This window comes from Misgurnus anguillicaudatus, unplaced genomic scaffold, assembly GCF_027580225.2.
Source record: "Misgurnus anguillicaudatus unplaced genomic scaffold, ASM2758022v2 HiC_scaffold_28, whole genome shotgun sequence".
Classification (NCBI taxonomy): domain Eukaryota; kingdom Metazoa; phylum Chordata; class Actinopteri; order Cypriniformes; family Cobitidae; genus Misgurnus; species Misgurnus anguillicaudatus.
The window spans coordinates 1,139,143-1,163,600 of NW_027395278.1; the positions used below are offsets into that span (position 1 = coordinate 1,139,143).

Sequence of the window (24,458 nt, forward strand, 5' to 3'; positions counted from 1 at the left end):
ATAAATTAAACAGTGTTGTATAGTGTTGCATGACTCGTACTCGCTCCTCCTGTGGTAGTAACTCCTCCTTCTTCATTTTTTCGTACGTTATTGGAAAGAATCAGTAAAGCTAATCTTTCTTTTATAAATCTGATTAAACTAAAGACTCTTTGGAGATATAAAGGATGTAATACTACTCTATAGGTACTCCAGATTAACATCAGAAATGTAGAAACAGCGTGTGTTATGTGAGCTTTAAAAAAACGAAGTATACTTGGGCCTTACATCTAACTAGTTTACAGAAACAAGTGTAATACACTGGAGCTACTAAGGTCAGCAGATGTCTCTATAGACCGTTTCATCGGGCGCACGTGCGGTGATGTGATAAGCGTCTGGTCCGAACTTTACCTCCGGTTTCTGTTTGTTTAATGGTCTGACTAGTTGCTGAAACTGAACTCTTAAACAAATACCTCGTTGAAAATAAAAAATTTTTTGGGTTCCTATGTAATTTACGAGTTGTTTATTTTTCTTGGTATATAAATAAACTGCTTTAAAATGACTTTGTTGTTATTTATTACTCGTAGAGTTTACCGGAAGTTACGTGATGACCACGAAAGCCGCGTGTTAATGTTGTTACTGCTGAAACCGTCTATATTGTATAATGCATAAAATGTACACCAATCAGCACTTACGATCAAACAATCTGTTTATTAATAATATAATAGTATTTTTAATAGAATTATTAATAGTGCTTACACAAGCAAGTATGGATTATGGTCGTATATCTGCAAATGCCTCTCATCCAATCAGATTCAAAGTTACTTTTGTTCGGTAAGGTGCAATGTGGGACTTTTAGCAACATCTAATGCTGAGACTGTAAACTGCAACCAATGGCTCAGTCCAGAGGTCACCCATTCCATTTTGAAATGCATAGTGGTAGCCGCCACAAGACAAACATGTAATCGTCTAAGACAATGTAGTAACAAAAAACGATCTATTAAAGAGTAACTAAACCCTAAACCAACTTTTTTTATTTTTTGATCTGTAAGAATGGGGCTTTATTAGTGCTGTTCATTGATTCGAGTAACTTTTTTGACATTTGGTTATAAAGTGTTTCAATGCTACAATATATGGTGTAAAAACATCCAAGTGCTGCCCTCTTCAGATTGAACGGTGGCTACTGCAGTTAAATTTTCCTATTGAATGTTGCGGTACTGCGTGACGTATGACCCTACGTAAGCAGGTTCAAGCTTACCACGCCCTTGTTACGATCTCACCACACCCTTGATACGAGCTCAGTTCGTCCCCTCTATCTCCGTTGGGGTCTGCCCACTTTTCTTGCATTTTTCAAATATTTCCAGTGGGTGGAGTCAGGCTTTGACCAGGGGTTTAGTTACGCTTTAAACAGTTTGTCCATTTAGGGCTGCTGCAGAAACATGATGGCGCGAAATGACGATTTCCATATAAGGGAACTCGCAGTGTATGTAGAAAAAAATGGCTCATTCTAAGGTAATAAAAACAATAAAAGTCATTTTGTAGGGTGTTTATACACCACTGATAATATTGTTATGTATATTCTATTGCATATTGCATTTCTGTCACATTGCATCTTTAAGGCATATTCTTATGAAATTAGGTGCAACATGCCCCAACAAGGAAATTATCAGCAATGTTAGTAGTAATACTTCAAAATCCATTTTCTCCATACTGTAGCTTCCTCCTAATGACATCCTTTGGAGACTTTATTACACATAGCTTTTGCTAATCTTATGAGCCGTAGAAAAATTAGGTAATAGGAAATACATTATGGACAGTATGTCTAATGAGCCTTACACAGCACTGAAAAATATGTCAGCACAGAATGTCCTATAGACATAAGCAATGTGTGTATTTGTGTGGGATGGATAAAGGCATAAAGCATAGCTTTATTCATCTAATTTACAATTACTAACGGTGAGACTATGAATTGCAACCAACAGCTCAATCCACAGATCACCCGTCCTTTTCGAAACACACAGTAAGTGTATTTTTTGAAGCACAGAACCACCTTGCTGAATAAACGCTAGTTTCTGAATGGACCCACGTGTAAGTGCATGTGCATGGGCGCATGCTGGATTCACAGCAACACAACGGAGGAAAAAACATGTGCACCCACCTGCGTTCTGTGCCAGATCACGGAGGCCCGCGAGTGGCCTAATTTGTTCCGGCAGGGTCCTTTGTCATAATGAATCAGGAGGAAGTCATCCTGTTAGAAACACAGTATTAGGAGAAAGCGCTCATTATCACTGTGGGTGTTCAGAAGAGCTGAGTGAAGGACACTGTTGCATTCACAGCCAAACGTGTCGCCCTCAATGACAGACACATGACCACTTAAAATACAGTAGGATAGCGTGGCATTCTGTTAGTGCTCTAATAGCGCTCTAAAGAATGAAAATTTGGTTATTATTTCACCCTGTATTGTTTCTTTTGTTGGGAAAACACAAAAGGAGATGTGAAAAGGGATGTTTGGATGGACAAAATCACCATGGAGGTATCATAACAGTAGTTCATACAGCATGTGCGCTAAATTACAAGTCAGAAGAAACCAAATGATATAGACAAAAGGTATCCTCATATAATCCTCTTTGTGTTTAGGGGAAAAGATTTTTAGTGCATACAATTTCTTGCACAGAGCTATTGCATGATTTCAGAAGACTTTGAATACAGAGCACAATATTAAAATTTGTCATTATTAATCACTCCCCACTTTTGCATTTCATACAAAAACAGCTGCTCAGAGATTCTGACTAACATCTCATGACGATAGCCGAGATATTTGACACTACAGATGCTGTGAGAACTTACGTCCAGAGACTCCAAGCAGTACCAGCAGAAAGCGTGCTTGCAGTTTTTACACATCATCTGGGCACATCCCTCATCTCTCTCTATGTACACTTTACATTTTGGACAGCGTTTGATGGGCGTGTTGTCATCGTTGGCCTTAAAGAAAGAACTGTGAGAATAAAAAAAAGAGTATTACTAAAAGTATTACTTAGTTATGAGTAAAAACAAATAAAACTGATGCTTATATTAAAGGATTAGTCCATTTTCTTAAAAAAATCCAGATAATTTACTCACCACCATGTCACCCAAAATGTTGATGTCTTTCTTTGTTCAGTCAAGAAGAAATTATGTTTTTTTGAGGAAAACATTCCTGGATTTTTCTCATTTTATTGGACTTTAATGGACCCTAAAACGTAACAGTTTTAATGCATTTTCAAATTGCATATTCAAAGGACTCTAAACGATCCCAAACGAGGCATAAGGGTATTATCTAATGAAACGATTGTCAAACTTCTCGTCTTACTCCGGTCCTGTGACGCGCCAGAGCTACCTCACGTAATACATCACGTCACGGAGGACGTATGCGAAACTACGCCCCAGTGTTTACAAGTGTGGAGAAAGAGGACCGTTCCGAAGTTGTTGTATGTCGAATGATACTAATTAATGTCTTTGTGTCAGTTTTTTGTTGGTCCGCAAATGTGTGTTTCATATATGTAACATGTAACCTTTTAACGTAATTATGCAAATACGTGATTTCGCGCTGACTGGTCACACAGCCAGAGGAAGAAGAGAACATGTGGATTAAAAATGCATATTTTTTATTTTTCTTGCCAAAAATGACAATCGTTTCGCTAGATAACACCTTTATGCCTCGTTTGGGATCGTTCAGAGTCCTTTGAAACTGCAAACTGCAATTGCAAGTGTTGGTGTCTGTTCTTTCATTTGGTATATTGTATGTTTATATATTTAAAGAAGAACATTTTCTGGAAGGCATTAAACTTTGGTGAAAATCATGAAAAACGCTGGCGTTGGCTGGCAACTTTTTTTTAAAAACGCTGGCGGTGAAAGAGTTAAAGGAAAACACCACCGTTTTTCAATATTTTACTATGTTCTTACCTCAACTTAGACTAATTAATACATACCTATCTTTTATCAATGAGTGCACTTTTAATCTTTGTACAGCGTCTCGTGAATGTGTTAGCATTTAGCCTAGCCACATTCATTCCATAGGATCCAAACAGGGATGAATTTAGAAGCCCCCAAACACTTTCATGTTTCCCTATTTAAAGACTGTTACATGAGTAGTTACACGAGTAAGTATGGTGGCATAAAATAAAACTTTTGTTTGGAACCATAGGAATGAATGTGCAAGTGTTGGGGTCCATTAAAATCCATTAAAATGAGAAAAATCCTGGAATGTTTTCCTCAAAAAAACATAATTTCTTCTCAACTAAACACAGAAAGACATCAACATTTTGGATGACATATTGGTGAGTAAATTATCTGGATTTTTTGTTAAGAAAATTGACCAATCCTTTAATATGTGCTAAAAAGAAAAGATGAGAGATACTAGAGCAAAATAATTTAGCATGAAACTGACTTAATCTTTGAATTTAAAAGAGGAACTGCTAAAAAAAGTCAAGAGTTGACTCTTTTTCGCCTCGACAAGCCCATATCTTTGTACTAAGGAGTTGTGGCCCAGAGTCAGTGCTGGTAATGGAGCGGCTGACCCACAGGGACCGAGCTGACAGGTACAAGCCCATTTATTTCCAGGACAATCCCTGCTCTATTGATCTAAGAGAAGTGACACCGTGCAGCTGTGCTTTCATAGTCAGTGAAATGTCTGAATTTTTTTACAACTGCAGGGGCAGAATCTGATTCACATTGCTGCTTAATGGAGCTCTGAAATATAATTTTAAATATTACAATTATTTAGTATTAGGAGTGCAGGTATTAACTCTTTCACCGCCATTGACGAGATATCTCGTCAATTAAGAGAAAACGCTTCCCCGCCAATGACGAGATTTTCCGTCTTTCCGCAATACCGCTATTATCCACAAGGTGGCGCCCTTCCGCAACTTTTTAAACCCGGAAGTATTGCTCTATGGCAAGCGGCTCCATGTCCGTGTCTGTTTTAAAGATCGCTCTGAATGGGATCTCTATGAAAAGTTCATCACAAAAATGGAATTATCTCTGCTTTTTGCTCAAAATGTGGTGTTTTTGCAGAAACCTACCCATATTCAAAAGCTGATTACAAAAGAACCACTTAAGGTAGGATGAAACGTTTTTTTTTTTTTTTGAAAGCAGAGGGTCTGTTCTTTCATTTGTTATATTGTATCTTTATATATTTAAAGAAGAACATTTTCTGGAAGGCATTAAACTTTGGTGAAAATCATGAAAAACGCTGGCGTTGGCTGGCAACTTTTTTAAAAAAACGCTGGCGGTGAAAGAGTTAAAGGAAAACACCACCGTTTTTCAATATTTTACTATGTTTTTACCTCAACTTAGACTAATTAATACATACCTCTCTTTTATCAATGAGTGCACTTTTAATCTTTGTACAGCGTCTCGTGAATGTGTTAGCATTTAGCCTAGCCACATTCATTCCATAGGATCCAAACAGGGATGAATTTAGAAGCCCCCAAACACTTTCATGTTTCCCTATTTAAAGATTGTTACATGAGTAGTTACACGAGTAAGTATGGTGGCATAAAATAAAACTTTTGTTTGGAACCATAGGAATGAATGGGGCTAGGCTAAATGCTAACACATTTAAGAAGCGCCGTACAAAGATTAAATGTGCACGCATTGAAAAAAATAGGTATGTATTAATTCATCTAAGTTGAGGTAAGAACATACTAAAATATTGAAAAACTGTGGTGTTTTCCTTTAATAATTACAATAGTAATAATATGATGAGTTCACATTTTAATCCCACACTAGTAAGAATGCTGGGATCACTTCAACCCAGGGTTCGGTCAAAAAGGGATGAACACAACCCATTGGGTTGTAATTTCAATTATGCTGGGTAAGGCTGTGTATCGGCAAGAATGTTGCGATGCAAAATGTTGCAATACATTGCAATACTGTACAGCGAGATGGTATATTCGTAGATTTCCTTTTTCGGAATATAATAGGATCAAATTTTAGGAAAGCTGTCATTGAGAGCACACCACAATATGCAAAACCACCTTAGCAAAAAATTGTGGCGAGTCCCTATGTTAGTACTTCCTGTCACTGTTTAAGTTCAGAGATAAGAAGAATGCTGTCTAGTGGTCAGGATGTAAACTCCAAACGAAACAACTGCCATGAATCTTTCATCATTTTTATTTTAAAAATATAGATTTTTTAATTAAAGCAGCCTTGCCAAATGAAATATCATAATACTTATATCATGTATCAAATATTTTCTTACACCCCTAATGCCGAGTTGTTTTAAACCCTTATTTGGGTCAAAAACGTTTTCTGGGTTAATTTAACCCAGTGGGTTGCATTTGTCCCTTTATGACTCAATGCTGGGTTGAAAATAACACAAACATTGACAGTAGTTCATTTAAGAATGACATAAAATGGAATTGCAAACAATATTAACTCTACCAATATGATTTCAAGGGAACCAAGACAGTCTTGGGGAAAAACAGTAATGCAGGACAGGAGCTGATTTTATTGGCGTTAGATTGGATTAAAAATAGCTAACTTTTTCATTTTTTCATTATTTTTAATATAATCAGTAGAAAATGTATCAGTATTTATTTCAGAGGCAGAGAAAGTTATTACATCTACAAGATTAAAACCAAAAACCCAGTTAAAGTTAATATTTAATATGCCTGACTCAACCTGAAAAAAAAAACTCACAATCATAAGTCATATTTTTGAAATTATTAGGTAGAAATAGCTTCATAAAGAAATATTCCACTTTCATAAAAAATCCTGATAATTTACTCACCCCCATGTCATCCAAGATGTTTATGTTTTTTTTTTTTTGTCGAAAATAAATTCCAGGATTTTTCTCCATATACTTTAGTGGACCTCAACGGTTTGCTGTTTCAAGGCAGCTTCAAAGGTCTCTAAGGGGCTGTTTACACTTGATATACAGATGTGTTTTCGTCAATCGGATCACAAGTGGACGACGTTAATGCGCTATTTTTTGCCATTCATTGATAAAACTAAAGCAGCTGATCTCTGCAGTTTCATTTTGCAAGCGTGTAAAAGTTTTCATCTTATTTCATCCATTGAGCTGAAAATTCAGAGAAAGCTTTAACGTATACATATACAAAACACCGAGCAGCATGTTTACTTACAACACAAGCAGCTGACTCTGACATAATATTACTTCGCGTCCATATAAACTCATCATTACTCCCGCTTGCGTTTAAATGACAACAGAGAGACTCATCCACAGTCTCGACATACCACCCCCTCACAGTTTTCAGGACAGAAGCGGTCAAAAGTTGACAAAATAGACGGATTTAAATACCAGGTGTAACGTGTACCAGGTGTAACGTAATGTGTCTCTCTCGTCCACTTGTGATCAGATCGACGAAAACACATCTTAATACCAAGTGTAAACAGCCCCTAAACAATCCCAACCTGAGGCACAAGGGCTTTATCTAGCAAAGCGAATCGTAATTTTTGCCAAGAAAAATACAAAATAAGTACTTTTTAACCACAACTTCTTGTCTTGCACTGGCCTAGTCATGTGCCAGCGTAACCTTACATATTACGTTGTCACGTTGAAAGGTCACATATCACGTATGCGAAACTACCGCTTTAGTGTTTACAAGTGTGGAGAAAGAGCACCATTCCGACACTGTTGTATGTGGAATGATAATAATTAATGTCTTTGCGTCAGTTTATTGTTTAAAATGGTCCGCAAGTGTGCATTTTACATATGTGACACGTGACCTTTTGGTGTGATTAAATAACACGTAAGGTCACGCTGATGCGTTACACGGTTAGTGCAAGAAGAGAAGCTGTAGTTTAAAAGTACTTTTTTGTGAAAATTATGATCGTTTCGCTAGATAAAACCCTTATGCCTTGCTTGTGATCGTTTTGAGCCCTTTGAAGCTGCGTTGAAACTGCAATTTTAAATTGCATTGAAACTGCAAACCGTTCACCAAAGTCCACTATATTGAAAAAAATTCCTCAATTTTTTTTATTTTTGACTGAAAAAAGAAAAACATAAACATCTTGGATAACATGGGGATGAGTAAATTTATCAGGATTTTTTTCATAAAAAGTGGAGTAATCCTAGTGCTGGGCAAAGATTAATCGCGATTAATCGCATACAAAATAAAAGTGCATTTTTGCCTAATATATGTGTGTGTATTGTGTGTAATTATTATGTATATAAACAAACACACATGTATACATTTCAGATTTTTTTTATATATCCATTTTTATGAATAATATTATATGTAGAATATATAAAAATATAAATAAATAAATAGATAAATAAATAAATAGATAAATAAATAAATAGATAGATAAATAGATAGATAGATAAATAGATAAATAGATAAATAGATAAATAAATAGATAAATAGATAAATAAATAAATAGATAAATAAATAGATAAATAAATAGATAAATAGATAAATAAATAGATAAATAGATAGATAAATAGATAAATAAATAGATAGATAAATATATATATATATATATATATATATATATATATATATATATATATATATATATATATATATATATATATATATATATATATATATATATATTAGGGCTGCACGATTACAGGAAAAATGATGATCACGATTGTTTTGCTCAAACTTTTGATCACGATTAAAAAATTACGATCATTCTTTTAGTGAAGAACTTCTACTTCTGTATTTTTATCACATTTTACAGCCATGTATATAATATTATATACATTTTATATGCCTATATTATAAAATATTTTATTGTTTTGTAATATCCACAGCTCCCATTCTCTTATATTTTTTAAAACATTTAAAATCATTTCGCATAGATTTTGCAAAAGAAATGCGCAGAAATAACAAAAAAATAACTCCTTACACACAGATTCCTTACAGCTGTACTACTATTGCAGCAATTAAAGCAGTTCAGTTTTAACTGTCAAAATTATAAAATATCTTTTATTTCTTACATTTTAGAGCTTTTTTGTTTGTTAAATTAAGGTTTTTGATAATGACCAAGCAGTTAGCAGCCGACAGCTAACGTCATTTTGACGACTTGTTTAATCAGTTGAGCCTCTCAAATCAACACTTCACTTGCAATAAGATCTATATAAAATATATATTTTCAGCATATAACAATGTTAGTTTAATTGTTTATTATCAACACACTATTTTTTTAAAAAGCGGAGGGAGGCTGCTCTGTTGCTCGCAGTTGCGGCGGGGTGCAAAAAAATAATGAAAAATAATGTATCAAAACAAAACAAAACGAAACATGAAACGAAATAAACATGCAGGTTGCCTTACCTTACACATTCGCTATGCATCAATTAAAATTCAAGGCTTTACCATAGAACATGGTTATTCGTGTATCCAACAGTTAAACTAAGAAAAAAGTCTCTCAAACAAGAAAAAATGACACCGCATTTTTACATGACTACAGAAAGAAGTCTTTTATAGATTATGCGCAGTATTTAAGGTTTTAATTCAGTTCTCAATTTTTCCCGATGCGCTGAAGGTCCTGCTGCTGGCGGAGATGCTAAACACCGTTGCAACAGGTGCATTGTGAATGTGCGTAGTGGACTCGTGCGATAGGTTAAACGTCTTTAAAAATTGATCAATGTCTCAACATTTCTTTTAATTAAATTTAAATATATAAAGGTGGAGAAGCCTAAAAAATCCAGAGGCCTGGCCGCATATCGACTGTGATGTTAAAATTTGTCTGAAACCGGACCCGAGGGGCGTAAAAAGCAAATGCAGGGCTCTAATATATATATTTATATCAAATTAGAATTAAACTGAAATAAAAACAAATTGTGGCAATCATTTTTTTTTAAACCCCTTGCTGCTCACGGTGCTTATTGACACATATCCTTGGCTAATTTACATGATCCCTTATTTTTTTCTTTGTCGTGGATGGTCGGGGATTTTTTTATGGTTGCGGCTTCAGCTTTTGAAACTTTTGATATTTCACGTTTGGACGGAACAGGAGCACAGTTTGCACAAGACGTAACTTACCTGATCAGCAACCCTTTCCTCAAATCCGAAATATCCAAACAATGTAGGCCTATATGACCCTTTTTGGGAATTAAACATACATATTTCTGCACTTTCTTCTTGTTGCTCTGCCTTTATTCTCGTTCAAGGTGAATGACCGTAAATCTTGTGATGCTAACGTTTTCTCTACCATAACACAGACTGCGCTTGCAAAAACACTCCGTTTACTCTGACTCCGCCCATAACAAACACATTGCATGATTCTAGACTGTCTGTTTTGTGCTTGGTCTATACACATTAATCGCGACGATTGTCATTACTTAATCGTGGGGCACGCATATCGTTATCATGATAAAAATACGATTAATCGTGCAGCCCTAATATATATATATATACATACACACACACATGTAAATGTCTCTTAAATACATACATGAATGTGTGTGTATTTATATATACATAATAATTACACACAGCACACACTCATATATTATGCAAAAACATCACTTTTATTTTGTATGCGATTAATCGCGATTAATCTTTGCCCAGCACTACTTTAATGTAAAAAATTTAATTTAAATTTTAAATTTAAAGGCCACATTTAACATTTAGACTCTGAGATGGTATGCTTCATCATTTGTTTGATGTTCGGAGGTTGACACAAAGCAATATTGAAATGCAAAAAGATACAGAGATCTTGATAGGATGTGTGAAGTATGTAATTCACTCCAGTTCACTTCCAGCTAAGTGCTCAATCCCACCTGCCCGCAGATCAAAGATCAGAGTCAGACACTCTCCTCAGTGATGCTTTTGCTTGTGAATCGAGTTTGTGTGTGACATGAATGTCAACTAACACCTGTGAGTGAATCTCAGACTCACTGAGCTGAAAGCAGAGCGCTCTTCGACATCTAGAGCAGACATCAATTCTGAAGCTGAATGATGCGAGTGCTCAACAGTGTGGAAAAAAGCCCGCTTAAATGTACATCTATGAGCCCAAACAAAACTGAGCGAGTATCTCAGCTGGTAGAACATACAGTAGCACCACCAAGGTCATTGGTTTGATTCTCACTGACACACATACAGATTAAAAATGTATACCCTAAAAAAACCATGATAAATTGTTTTATACATAAATGCTAATGAATGAGAAAGAGAGTGTTTAACACCAAGTACCTGCTCTCTCCAGGTAGAAAGGAGGTCATGGGGACGTTCTCCTGGCAGTCTTGGTCTGGGTGCCAGCTGGCCTTGCAGGCGGAACAGAACTCGTGTGTGCAGACGTTGCACCGTACCAACTGCGGAAGTGTCGTGTCAGACTCTTTCAGCTGGCATACCGCCTGGCACGTGGAAGACGGGCACCAGGTCCGGCGCGGGTCCAGCAACACCTCTGTTGGGGTGAGAGGAAGAATATTACGGTTCCTGTGAGTGTATATTTTAGGCTGCTTAGAACAGATTCGGGCTGATGGGTCACCATGGTTACACCATCAAAGATGAGTCTCATCTGCCCCGAGGAACAAGACACTACCAGTGCAACAACTTATCATAGTTTTGCATAAATTCATTAGTTAAATAAGTGATCATTAAAGCAATAAGCCATGAGAGGAGCTTAAGTGATTTTTAGCACATCTGCCATGTAAAAAAAAATAAAGCTCCAACTGGTTATAAAAGTAATAGTAAAAAAAAATGTATGCATGTTGGGTTTGGGTAAAAAATGATTCGGGTCATTTTGGGTCGGGTATATTTCTTTGTACCCAAGATACTCTAGGTGATTTCCATAAAAGATTATAACATGACTGCATTTTAATATAAAAATTATTTATTTGTGTTCAGCTGAAGAAAGGCATGAAAGTGAGAATATTATAAAAGAATTTTCATATCTGGGTGAAATATTCATTTAAACAACATACTGTATGACTCAGTTATCTATGTAAAGTACGGTCAGGGCAAATACTGTAAAAAGACTGCTTTCATAATATGTGCTGATTGCCATTTTTAGAAGTCTTGTTGAGTCAGGATGACACACGCTCTTATCTGTCCCTGCATGCACTGTGAATCTCTCACAAACCTAACACAATCTTTCTCCATATTTTTTGTATTTTGCTCGGTCTCTGTAAGCCTTGATATGTTAAATTCATAATTCCGCCCCAGTTAGCAGGAACAATGATGGGTTTGTTTCTCGTTTTACTTATTTATGATGATATTGCTGTCACAATCCTCATGCGAAACTCTACAGCCCTTACAGAAACAGCCGTGTTGATCCAGACTTTCTTTTGGAAGAAATACCTCGCGGGCTCTTTTCCATACAGTGAAAATGGTGCTTTCATGCTCCAAAAATAAAAAACAGCTCCATAAAAGTGATACATATGAAAGCTTTGTCAGAGAAAAAGAGCAAAGTCTGCGTCAAATTTAATAACAATTGATCCAGTTTGCTTTCTTAATATAAAAAAGATTAATGAAAGCCATATTGGTTTTGAATATAAAAACAACAAATTGTATGCTGCAATACTTTGTATTTGCCTTCTACAAGAAAAATCCTTTATTAAAATATTTTTATTACTTTAAAAAATGTAATACTCATTTTAAGATGTTATTATGTTTTGTGCATAGTGCATTCTAGTTAATAACATGTAATGGTTGTTATGAAATATAAGTACAGTGTACTATATTAAATACTATAGTATCTACTATAGTTTTTAATGTGAGAATGTTTTACTCCCCACTTTCTTACCTCTCACAGTACGTATACAGGGCGCAAGCGTTAACGTTTCCCATTCACTTTTAATGCGTTTCCTAACTGAATTGTGGATCCGTCGGCGTCACGTCACTGCATTGCTCGCGGCAGAAGTTGAACATTTCTCAACTTTCAAGCGGCAACGCATGCCTCAGCCAATCAGATCACCTTATGCAAATAACCTAAACAGAGCCAGCCAATTACTTTTATGGAAGACCGACACATGTATTGCGGCCACTGTGATTGGCTGTTGGCCATGCTTAAGACAAGCCTTCTGTCAAGCGTTAATGCTTTCGCCCGTGTGAATGTACCGTCAGACTTTCTGTATTGTTCATCATTTATGTTACTCTCCAGTTTATACCGAAAGGGCTGAACAGCAGATGTTAATGTACTTGTATTTTTAAAGCTGTAGTCTACGATGTTGAAAATCGGTCGAGAAAGCCTGAGACGGTTGGGAAGTTTTAAAAAACGTACCCGCCCCTCCACACACACACACCCCTCCAACCGGGAAACGATGTGAACAACGTCACTCATTCAAGCTGCGATCACCGGTAGTAAACATCGGAACAGAGATTTACTGAGATTTAAAGAGATTTAGTTAAAAGCAGTGAACACATAAAGCCTTGAAGGAATGAACACTTACAATTATGACTGATTGACATTATTTACTTTCACAACAACGTTTGGCATTCAATTCCCCTCCTGAGCCTTGTTTACCCTGGTCAAAAGTGCTACCTAGCGCACATTAAGTGCACAATAATTATTAGTTAGTATTGCTAAGGTTTTGAGTAATTGTTATAGCAGCACACAGCGCATCTTGATATTTACGTAACACCTCACACCATAAAAGTATAAATAAATGTTAACCTGCTCAACAAAAAGTCAGCCGTGTCAGCGTCGGTTTTCAGTCCCAAATCTCCCTGAAGCTTCCTCCAATGGTCAATGGTGGACCCTATATTAATTTGACTTTGAGTCCGGCATTCTTCACATTATTTTTTTATCTCTGCTCTTTTTTCTTCCTTCTCTTTCTTCCAACCTTGACCGGACCGCTTGCTGCTGTCGGTTTGTTTTTTCTCCATTTGTGAGCTGTTGCTACTTTGCTAGCTACCATACACTGTCAGAAATTTATTTTCGCAGGAGGGGCCGGGGCGGGGTGCGAAGGGGTGGAGACGCGAGTGCAAGGTGCAGTTTCAAGTCGAGCGGGGATTGGATGAGAGCAGTTGACCAATGTAAGCTGTCCGGCCGGACAGCTTACATTGGTCAACTTTTCTGCCGCTTCACACCCAATAGAGTGAATGGATTTTTTCATTCTCTTTTCTCTTCATATTGTTAGGATTTTACTGTAGAACCATAACCAGCATCTAAACGAGGTTATTAATAATGAACAATCTTTGAAATCGTAGACCATAGCTTTAAAGGGCACCTATTTCATTGCTAAAAAACAACGTTATTCTGTGTATTTGGTATAATACAATGTGTTTGCGTAGGTTATGGTTCCAACAACACATTATTTTCCACCATACATTTTTGTAGCTTCAGATATCTCGGTCTTCCTGAAATACACTGATTTTGTACAAAACTCATCAATCTGAAAAATGCCAGCTAATCTGTACGTTGTGATCGGTCTGATTACCTCTGACATAAGCCGGAAATGTGACGCTCTTTACCATGTTTAAAAGATGCGCTTACAATGCAATGCTAACAGGAGTTAACTTACAGGCTGCAAGTCCGAAGCGGGCAGAATTATGATAATGTCGGTCTTGTCCATGTCAACAGGCCCAGGATTTGTTGCCAAATCGTGTGTTTGTTGTAGTCCAAGAAAAGAGATTTACGTTGGAGACGATAACTCGCATCATTGTTTACTTTGGGGTTTGTACCTTTTGCATATCGTTGACATGTACTAATACACTCTTACACACCAAAGGAAATGTAAAATCGTGAATCGGACAATAGGTGCTCTTTAATAGCATGCAGGTGCCAATACCACATACCGCCACCTAGCCTACTGTCTGTGAGCATTTATAACTATAAAAAATTCATTTTAAATTGAAGCCTTGTATGTAACGTTAAAAGAATGGCTTTTTATTACAACCTTTTGACGTGATTTGCATTGCAATGTAAACAAAATGAAAGCCTCCAAGTGAAAAGATTTGTAATTTATTTATTAAAACTATGATATTTGTACTGTTTTTAATTTTACATTCTTATAGTCAATCCCAGTGTTAATCTATACGCCATACATGTGTTTATAGTCGGGGTACCATAGTTTAAAGTAAAATACACTCTATAAAGAACAAAACACATTAACTCCCAGCGAGTGCCACATGTAACCACATTTAACTTTCTCCCTTGTGTCCTATTTCAAAGGCATGCAATACACAAGAGATGGAAAGGGTGATATCACTCAAATGTATCCTGTGGTTTAGACAACCGGAGGCATAACAAAGCCTGGGATCACCTACTGATGAATATGATGAAAGAGAAGATTCATACGGCACCAAAGCTAAAGGGTCTTATGTCTCATCACATGCATTATTTTTGATCAAGCATATCCAATTAATGTGAGACTTTGAATAACTCCTTATGAATCTGATTTGAAGCATGTTAAAAACTGAAGGCACTTCAGGACAGTCTGTGCTAATGCCTTAATGCCTTTAAAGGGACACTCCATATTTTTTTTCCAGCTTCCCTTGAGTAAAATTTGGAATCCATTCAGCCGATCTCCGGGTCTGGCGGTACCACTTTTAGCATAGCTTAGCATAATCCATTGGATCCGGTTAGACCATTAGCATCACGCTAAAAAAAACCCAAAGAGTTTTGATATTTTTCCTATTTAAAACTTGACTCTTCTGTAGTTACATCGTGTACTAAGACCGACGGAAAATTTAAAGTTGCGATTTTCTATGCCGATATGGCTAGGAACTATATTCTCATTCCGGACTGCCGTACCATGGCTGCAGCAGGCGCAATGATATTATGCAGTGCCCGAAAATAGTTCCCTGCTATTGAAAGTACCATTTTCTGGCGCTGCGTAATATCATCACAAAAAAATTACTTTACCTGGGTTTTCACATGGAGTGTCACCCAAAAGACTTCAGATGTGTCTATCAAATTTATATCTGCCAACCCAGTTATTATAATAAGCCGTGTTGCTTATGCAGACAATGTGAGTTTAAAAATGAAAAACAAAGACAGTTCACATAATAAGGTTAATCTACTGGGTGACATTGATATGTCGACAGATGGCATGTTGTTACTGTTTGAGATGCAGCTAGCACCTGTTTAAGCATAAGGTCAGCTGGACGTACACGTGTGCAATGCGAGTCCCCCCTCTTTACCTTCATGCTCACACGTACCACCGCCTTGGCCTATTTGTCTAAGGTGAGTCACCCTCAGGCATCTAGGACAGGAACCATGGAGCTCACCATAAACAAACATGCACACGTGTCTGATCAGGTGATGCTGATCGCCCCCCTGATGGACAGACAGACTGTTTCCACTCACCCTTCTCAAACTGGAGCTTCCTGTATCTCTGCATTATCTCTGTGGCCACCATGCATTCAATCTGAGAGATATAGAAAGAGAGAGAGAGAGAGAGAGAGAGAGAGAGAGAGAGAGAGAGAGAGAGAGAGAGAGAGAGAGAGAGAGAGGGAGAGAGAGAACAAAAGCAATTATGCACAGTGTGGTCTGATGGAAACAAGATCACTCTTCGATTTGCAGATATTACATTTTAAATTATGATTTAATCTGGGTAAACACTGTCCAGATATCAGACATGATGTCTAGTGTAATCACTGTTTTAAGAATATGGCTATATGAGATATAAAATTTATAACATTCACATATTTTATATATTTAAAATATTTATGTATATTATATCAATATATTAAATCATATCTACAGTACTTGTAGCTTATATGGTGGACCATGTGGTAACAATGTCATAGGTTAAAGGGTTAGTTCACCTCAAAATTAAAATTTTATCATAAATCACTTACTCATTTGTCGTTCTAAACCACCAATTTTTAGATATTTTTGATGAAAACCGGGAGACTTGTGACTGTCCCATAGACTGCAGTTTGATTTTCCCAATCAAGCCCAAAAAAGAATGAAAGAGATCGCCTAAAATGTCTATGTTCCATTATTAGTTCAATAATAATATTTTGAAGCGACCAAAACACTTTTGTGCGGTTTGATTCAACAATTTGTTTCCCTCCTTGGTCGTTCAGTGCACGTTCACGAGCAGACGTGTTGATGTATTGCCAGCGTACAGACACAAAATACATTATTTTTGCATTCATACAGACTTAAAGGATTAGTCAATTTTCTTTAAAAAAAAATCAGATTTTTACTCACCACCATGTCATTCAAAATGTTGATGTCTTTCTTTATTCAGTCAAGAAGAAATTATGTTTTTTGAGGAAAACATTCCAGGATTCGAAGGACTCGTTTCGCTAGACCCTTATGCCTTGTTTGAGATCGTTTAGAGTCATTTGAAACTGCAATTTTAAACTGCATTAAAACTAACAAGTGTTGGTGTCCATTAAAGTCCATTAAAATAAGAAAAATTCTGGAATGTTTTCCTCAAAAAACATAATTTCTTCTCGACTGAACAAAGAAAGACATCGGGCTCTATCTTACACCCGGTGCAATGCAGCGCAATGCACGACGCAAGTGTCTTTCGCTAGTTTCCACCCTAATTTTCACGTTTAGCGCCGCGTTGTTTAAATGGCAAATGCATTTGCGCCCCCTTTTGCGCCCATGGGCGTTCTGGTCTGAAAACGAGGTGTGTTCAGGCGCATTGTTGGCGCGTTGCTATTTTGAGGCAACTAAAATAGACTACACCATTGACCAACAAAAAACGGGTCTAAAGTCTAAAGTCAATGGCGCAATGTGCTTTATGTTATTTAAAGAGTGCATTAGTAATATGCGCCTATAAACGGGAGGACAACGCGGGTTTGCTTATCACAAAGTACATGAATGCGCAGCAGCACAAAAATGCTTTTAAATATGAAAGATTAAAGGATTGAATGTAAAAGATTATTATTGAGTCTCTTGGACATAAATGAGGACTAATTATGATACGTTAGAAGACGCAAAGAGCTGCTTCACCTTTAAACAAATGCATCTGTTTTTAAATGTTTTTTTTTTAATGCTACCTCACGGATTTATTGTATTGACTCTGTACCTGCGGATATGGTGAGATAAGAAAATTTTTTAAGTAATGCTTAAAAAAACTCTTTGCTAAAAAAACGCTGTCCAAAGTACTGAAATGTGAGGAGAGCCGTTTGTAAATTCTTTATCTCCTGTTTGTTACAAATAAAGTATTTTTAGAGTACAAACCTTATCTTACATACTTGATATTGGATAGCCATACATTTAAAGCAATTACAAGCCTGCTTTTTTACTTCCATGACTAAAAGAAAAACGGGTTTTAAAGGTTTTAATAAAAAAATAACAATTTCAATACAAGTGAAAAACAACACAATTATTTAACATTAATCTTAAACTGGGGATCTTCTTCCTCCGCTTAGTTTTTCAGTTTACAAAGTCGGTCATCTAATTAGGGATTAGACATAGCGCCAGCGCAACTTGCTTTTAAAGAGGATGAGAGCTGTGACTCTCATTGGTTTACTGCACGTTACGCCAAAAATACTCCCATTACAATACGACCAACCCTTTTCGACCATGCGCTCGGCGCACAAACCATTTTTCCCGTCGTTAAATTAGCAAAAGTGGATTCGGACAAGCCCATTTAGACGTTGCGCTGTGCGTTTTAGACAATGCGCTTAGATGGTTAAAATAGGGCCCATCAACATTGTGATTGACATGGTGGTGAGTAAATTATCTGGACTTTTTTTAATAAAATTGACTAATCCTTTAAGTAGGTTTAACAAGTTTAAACATTGCTTATGTTGTTTGCATAATGGTTTAAATAAAAAAACCTTTGGCAACTTCTTCAGCAGGTCACGTTCAATGCGGCGAACGTGGCCTGCTGACGAAGTTGCCAAAAGTTTTTTTTATTTAAACCATTTGTTTGTTTTGTTTTCTTTGTGCACAAAAAGTGTTCCATGTGATTGGGAAAATCAAACTACAGTCTATGGGACAGTTACAAACCTTCCAGTTTTCATCAAAAATAGCTAAAAATGTGTTCTGAAGACAATCGAAGTGATTTATGATAACTAATAATGATAACTGATAATATAAAATGATTTTAATTTTGGGGTAAACTAACCCTTTAATTTTTAAGGACCCCATTTCAATATGTGAATCTGCCTGTGAAATCCAGTCTCATAATCTTATTTTGAGATTAGGAGCATCAACATTTGATTTCAACCATTAATTTCACTTTCATTTCAATAATTTTTATACTTAAAAGGTCACTTTCTTCCTGATCCCATTTTCAAAACTTTAGTTAGTGTGTAATGTTGCTGTTAGAGCATAAATAATACCTGTAAAATAATAAAGCTCAAACTTCAATGCCAGGCGATATATTTTCTTTAACAGAATTTCCCTTTCAAAGCCTACAGCAAACGGCAGGTTTGGACTACAGCCCTTTACTTCCTGCTTTAATGACGTCAATATAAGAATTTTTGACTATACTCCGCCCACAGGAATAAGTCAGTCGGCAGCTAAGCTCAAACGGCTCAGCAAAACTAAGCTGCCGAATCACAACACACTAAACAAACTACACAATCAGAACTCGTTATGTATTTCTCAAGGAGGGACCTCATAGAACAAAGAAGACATTGGCTCATTTTAGGACAGTGAAAACAGCAGTATAGAGATAAAGTAAATTGTGTGAAAGATTTTTTTACACGTAAAACCTGAATATATGAACACATGTTATATTGCGCACTGTAAACACAATCAAAGCTTCAAAATCACAAGAAAAACAGGACCTTTAATACTTAGTCAATATTAAAGATATCAAGGTTATATTTTCACAGAACGTTCTTTATGTATAATGATTTTATGGAAAAAAAACATTAACCCCCCCAAAAAATAGCTGGGTTTTCACAGGCTGGGTCACATATTGTAAATATCACTTATTTCATCCAATATATAGCCTACTGTATCACCCAAAAAATGTCTTAAGATCACACAACAAATAAGTATATTGAAAATGAACCACTTACAAAAAACTCTAAGCATAATGACCAGTGCAACATTGGCTCAACTAATTTCAGAGATGGGTTCTGTAAACCTAAAAACCTGAAAAGTGATTATTTTCGCAGTTACACTACACTATCTTGACACAGAAGTGATACACTTGTCTTTTAAGATGGCCAGACCGACACATTAGTTGCTCTAATGCTCGGTTCCTGGTTCCGATTCCTCCGATTTAACTGTTTTGAATACTAAATGAGCCAAGCATCCTCACAATGAGCCCACAGCCTGAGGAGAAACCCTCCCCTCGCACTGACCTCAGACTACAGAGGATTTCACGATGCAGGCAACTGAGGAAAGAGTGAAACTGTTGAGATCTCAGCATACATTTCATACTGAAAGACATCTGATACTGATGCTCAGTAGAATTTCGTTTGCTCTATGTTTGTATCCAGCATCCATGCCAGGTTTGGTTGAAAACACATCTGTCAGAAATCCCATTAGTATTATATTTGCAGTATATCATAGCCTCAGGTGTTTATAATAAAGTTGCTACAAACTACAACAAGAACAAATTTCATATTGGCACTTTAAAGGTGCAGTGTGTCATTTTTAGAAGGATTTCTTGACAGAAATGCGAAATAATATACAAAACTATATTATCAGGTGTGTAAAAGACCTTTTATAATGAACCCTTATGTTTTTATTACCTTAGAATGAGACATTTTTATCTACATACTGAGGGTCCCCTAACATGGAAGTCGCCATTTTGTGACGCCATGTTTCTACAGAAGCCCTTAACGGACAAACTTTTTTTACGAAGCTGTCTCCGAAAATGAGGAGGCCGTCATACATAGCCCAGGAGATGCATTGGATTTTGTTGCAAAACGCATGCATTGAACGTCTGTGTATACGTATAAGAGTAAAAAAGCCTATGCTTTGCATTCGACCATGCTCATATGTTTACATACATGTTTTGCGTCTTCTTGTGCTTAAATATTTAAATTGTCAAAACTAAAAGCATGTGAAATGCAGTGGCGGATGGTGCCTTCTTTTTTCGAGGGCGCTTGATGCAAAGTTAGTCCCAACCTGTATGTAGCCCATCATGTGTGTGGTTCCTTATTTCAAAATATATGCTCTGCGCATCGAGAGATCCTGTGTGCATCAAGTGTCTTGTCAAAACAAATGCCTGCTGCAAATGCGTCTAAAGGGTTTATGATAAAAGAGACGCTCGCGTTTGCCAGATACTCGCATAATCTCATGCGTGATCAGAGTTTACTGTTAATAGAGTGTCTTGCGTGTATTTTGTGAACGTGAGCGTCTCTTTTATCATAAGCGGTTTTGACGTGTGTGCAGCAGGCACTTATAAAAATGCATTTTCCCCAAAATTTAATCAGTCTAATTAACGTTAACTTAACAGCCCTATTTTTATTTAGTAAGAAAATGATTTAAGTTCCATTTATCTAGAATATACAGTCCGACAAATAAACAACATTTAGTTTGAAAAATATTGTATGAATATTGCACAGTGATAGCCAATGTCTGAACAAATATTTTGCATTAGCTGTTTTCTTTATCATGTTTAAATTAGTATTTTTCTACTTAAAATTCTCCTAAGATAAGCTATATAAACTGCACCCGCATTATAAATGTTAACCTTACCTCATTTTCCTGTAAATGTCCACGTTTTGGGCAGGCCGAGTCTGGACAGCTGATTGCGATTTCAAAGCCCTCTTTGATGAGAAGTTCCACATACTGCTTCAGGCACTTTAAAAAACAAAACAAAATAGTAACTACAAGATAAAAGACAAAAACGAAAAAATACAATCTGTAAACAAATTGCTTTTGTTATTGCTCAATGTGTCTACAAGGGCGAGCACTGGAGCAGAGAAACATCACTTGAAACATGAACTGCTAACTTTCTCAAAATAATTACATTGTGTACAGTAATGTCTCAATTTAATGAAGACGCAGTCACTTTTCCAAGACTAATTATTCTCCAGTACGCAAACTGTTTTGAATAAGCCATGACAAAATACTTTAGTTTTATTATTTATAAATGAAGAGTTTGGTTCCAATCCGCAATAAATCCATTTTGACTAATTTTGGTAAAAACGTGTTTTCTATACCAAGAAAGTGACAAGATGAAAACCACTATTTTCTGTTACAAACTTTCACATAGCATCTTTAGGTTATAATAGCATTATAAATTCAAATCCATAATTTGATTTTCAAAAATGTATTATAAAAACAGATTTTTTTCCCCACAAAATGCAATAAATCCATGACTTTCATTTCAAATCCATGTTTATTTTTCAAAATTCTACAAATCTATTAAATCAATATATAAATGTGCATTTATCTTTGCCATGTTATATTCATTTAGTTGACTAGTGGTATACACTGATTAAAAAAACATTAATGGCATTAATCAAAACGCTTTGTCATATTAAGAACACTGTCATTGCTGCTGTTATTCGTGGGACGTCATCGCTGAACTTTTTTGACGGCGATCAGCTGTAAAATGTTTTGGTCCTGCTCAATTTTCGTTGACTGAGTAAAATAATGGAAAGTTTTTCATAAGACCCACTGGGATCAATGTGTTAGCATGACAGAAGCTTGACGCTGTCGTGTGAGAACAAACAACAGCCGGCATTTTTCCTTCGCCCGAGTGGCTTACGTTTCTTCCCCGCCACAGAAAACCACTACAGGTTTATCAATGCCAAAACAAAGTATGATTTTGTTTTTGTTTGTTTGTTGATCACGAAGTACAAAGTAGATGGGGAAAAGTATGATTCTGTGTGTTTTCAACGCGCCGCCATTGTTGTTTACAGTGCGTGTAATGGTGCGCTGTTGAGCGGATTTGTTGCATTCTGCAGAGAAGGAGGATTGGCGTTTATCCGTTTTGGGAAAAAAGGGAGAAAATATGACAGAATAACACGGCGGATATCGGATTTTGCGTAAAATTAAGAATTTACTTTTTAATATGACCAAATAAAATACTGATTTTGGTAGTACCTTTTCTTTTTAAATGGCGTTTATTGCGTTTTGGAACCATACTATTCATATATATTAACACACACACAGCAAAAAAATCTTGAAAAAATATCAGTTAATATTTTTTGTTACTAAATAGTTTTTTTTAAACAAAAACAAAAAGACGTGTATCTGAGCATTTTAAAATGCTTGACAAGGAAAATGTTATGTTTTAGTATTAACACGAAAGATCGAACGCACAGCCTTTCAAAGCATAGTTTATTTGACTCATATGTGTACGCAGACGTGCAACGCATGCACATTGCGATAAAATGCAACGCATCTCCTGGGCTACAAACTACATTCTCCTGTACACGCATATGGTATAATGTATACCAAGGTTTTAAAACCACAAACATTTTCTACATTGAATACATTGAAACCGGTAACTGGCCCATGCCTACAGTATACGGCACTTTTCATGGTGAAGAAAATTGTGTCACGAGCACTGTACGAGGACCCTCACGTACACACATACTTCGGCCTTTAGTCGTGTTTACAACGTCAGGTGCATTCGTATGTCTGCGGAAAATGGCAGTGTACCTTCTTTTAATGAATAACATGAAAAAAACAGATTTATTAACTCTTTCGCCGCCATTGACGAGATATCTCGTCAATTAAGAGAAAACGCTTCCCCGCCAATACCACTATTATCCACCAGGTGGCGCACTTCCGCAACTTATACAACCCGGAAGTAGCGCCTCACGTGAAAGAAAAATCACAAAAATTGAATTATCTCAGCTTTTTACTCAAAATTGGGTGTTTTTGAAGAAACCTACCCATGTTTGAGAGGTGATTACAGGAGAACTAATGAAGGTAGGATGAAACGTTTTTTTTTTTTGAAAGCAGAGGGTCTGTTCTTTCATCTGATATATTGTTTGCTTATATATTTAAAGAAGAACATTTTCTGGAAGGCATTAAACTTTTGTGAAAATCATGAAAAATGCTGGTGCTGGCAACTTTTTTAAAAAATGCTGGTGGGGAAAGAGAAAGGAAAGCTGATCAGGTTTTGTTTTTTTATGTTAATTTTAATTTATTCAGACACACAGCAAATGAAAAGAACAAGCTGGACTGTGAACACACTGCTGGCACAAAAACTCTGCGCCTAAATTTAGACACGCTTAAAAAGGCTTACGCAAGAATCACACCAATGTATTTTTAGATGTTCCATTTGAATAATAGTAAAAGGCACAAATCTATTATCCAAAGTGAGTAAACACAATGGTACAAAATACATAAAACAATCAATATTTATTTTCAAACCGAGGCAGACAAATTTTAATATTACTTTACTTCCAAAGCGACGTACAGTGCATGACTAAGTTTACATTTTTATCAGTATGCGTGTTGCCTGGGTTAAAACGCATGACTTTTTGTGCTGCTAACGCAATGCTCTACCACTAAGCTTTACATGAGCACTTTATTTAACTCTTTATAAAGAACAAACAAGATGAGAAGAATGCTGTTGATATGCAACATACATTAATCTTAATAAATAAAAGGCATTACAAATAAATCACAACACATAAAACAAAAAGGCAACAATATTGTGTCGTGACCAGGGTATTCATCCAATATTGTCTGTCCAGCTCCCTGCTGATACCCACCACCCCTGGGGATCAGCATCCAAA

General features: G+C 36.3%; 1 protein-coding gene across 1 annotated transcript in view; it reads right to left on the bottom strand.

Annotated features, from left to right (window-relative positions):
- Window positions 1-24,458, bottom strand: part of LOC141362511 (probable E3 ubiquitin-protein ligase RNF144A-A) — a 59,843-nt gene that overhangs the window by 7,711 nt on the left and 27,674 nt on the right. Inside the window, exons 3-7 of the mRNA XM_073864707.1 lie at window positions 21,454-21,558; window positions 16,186-16,246; window positions 11,127-11,337; window positions 2,824-2,971; window positions 2,135-2,224 (exon numbers count right to left, since the gene is read on the bottom strand). Of these exons, the coding sequence (XP_073720808.1) occupies window positions 2,135-2,224; window positions 2,824-2,971; window positions 11,127-11,337; window positions 16,186-16,246; window positions 21,454-21,558 (615 nt within the window). The remainder of the gene's footprint in view (window positions 1-2,134; window positions 2,225-2,823; window positions 2,972-11,126; window positions 11,338-16,185; window positions 16,247-21,453; window positions 21,559-24,458) is intronic.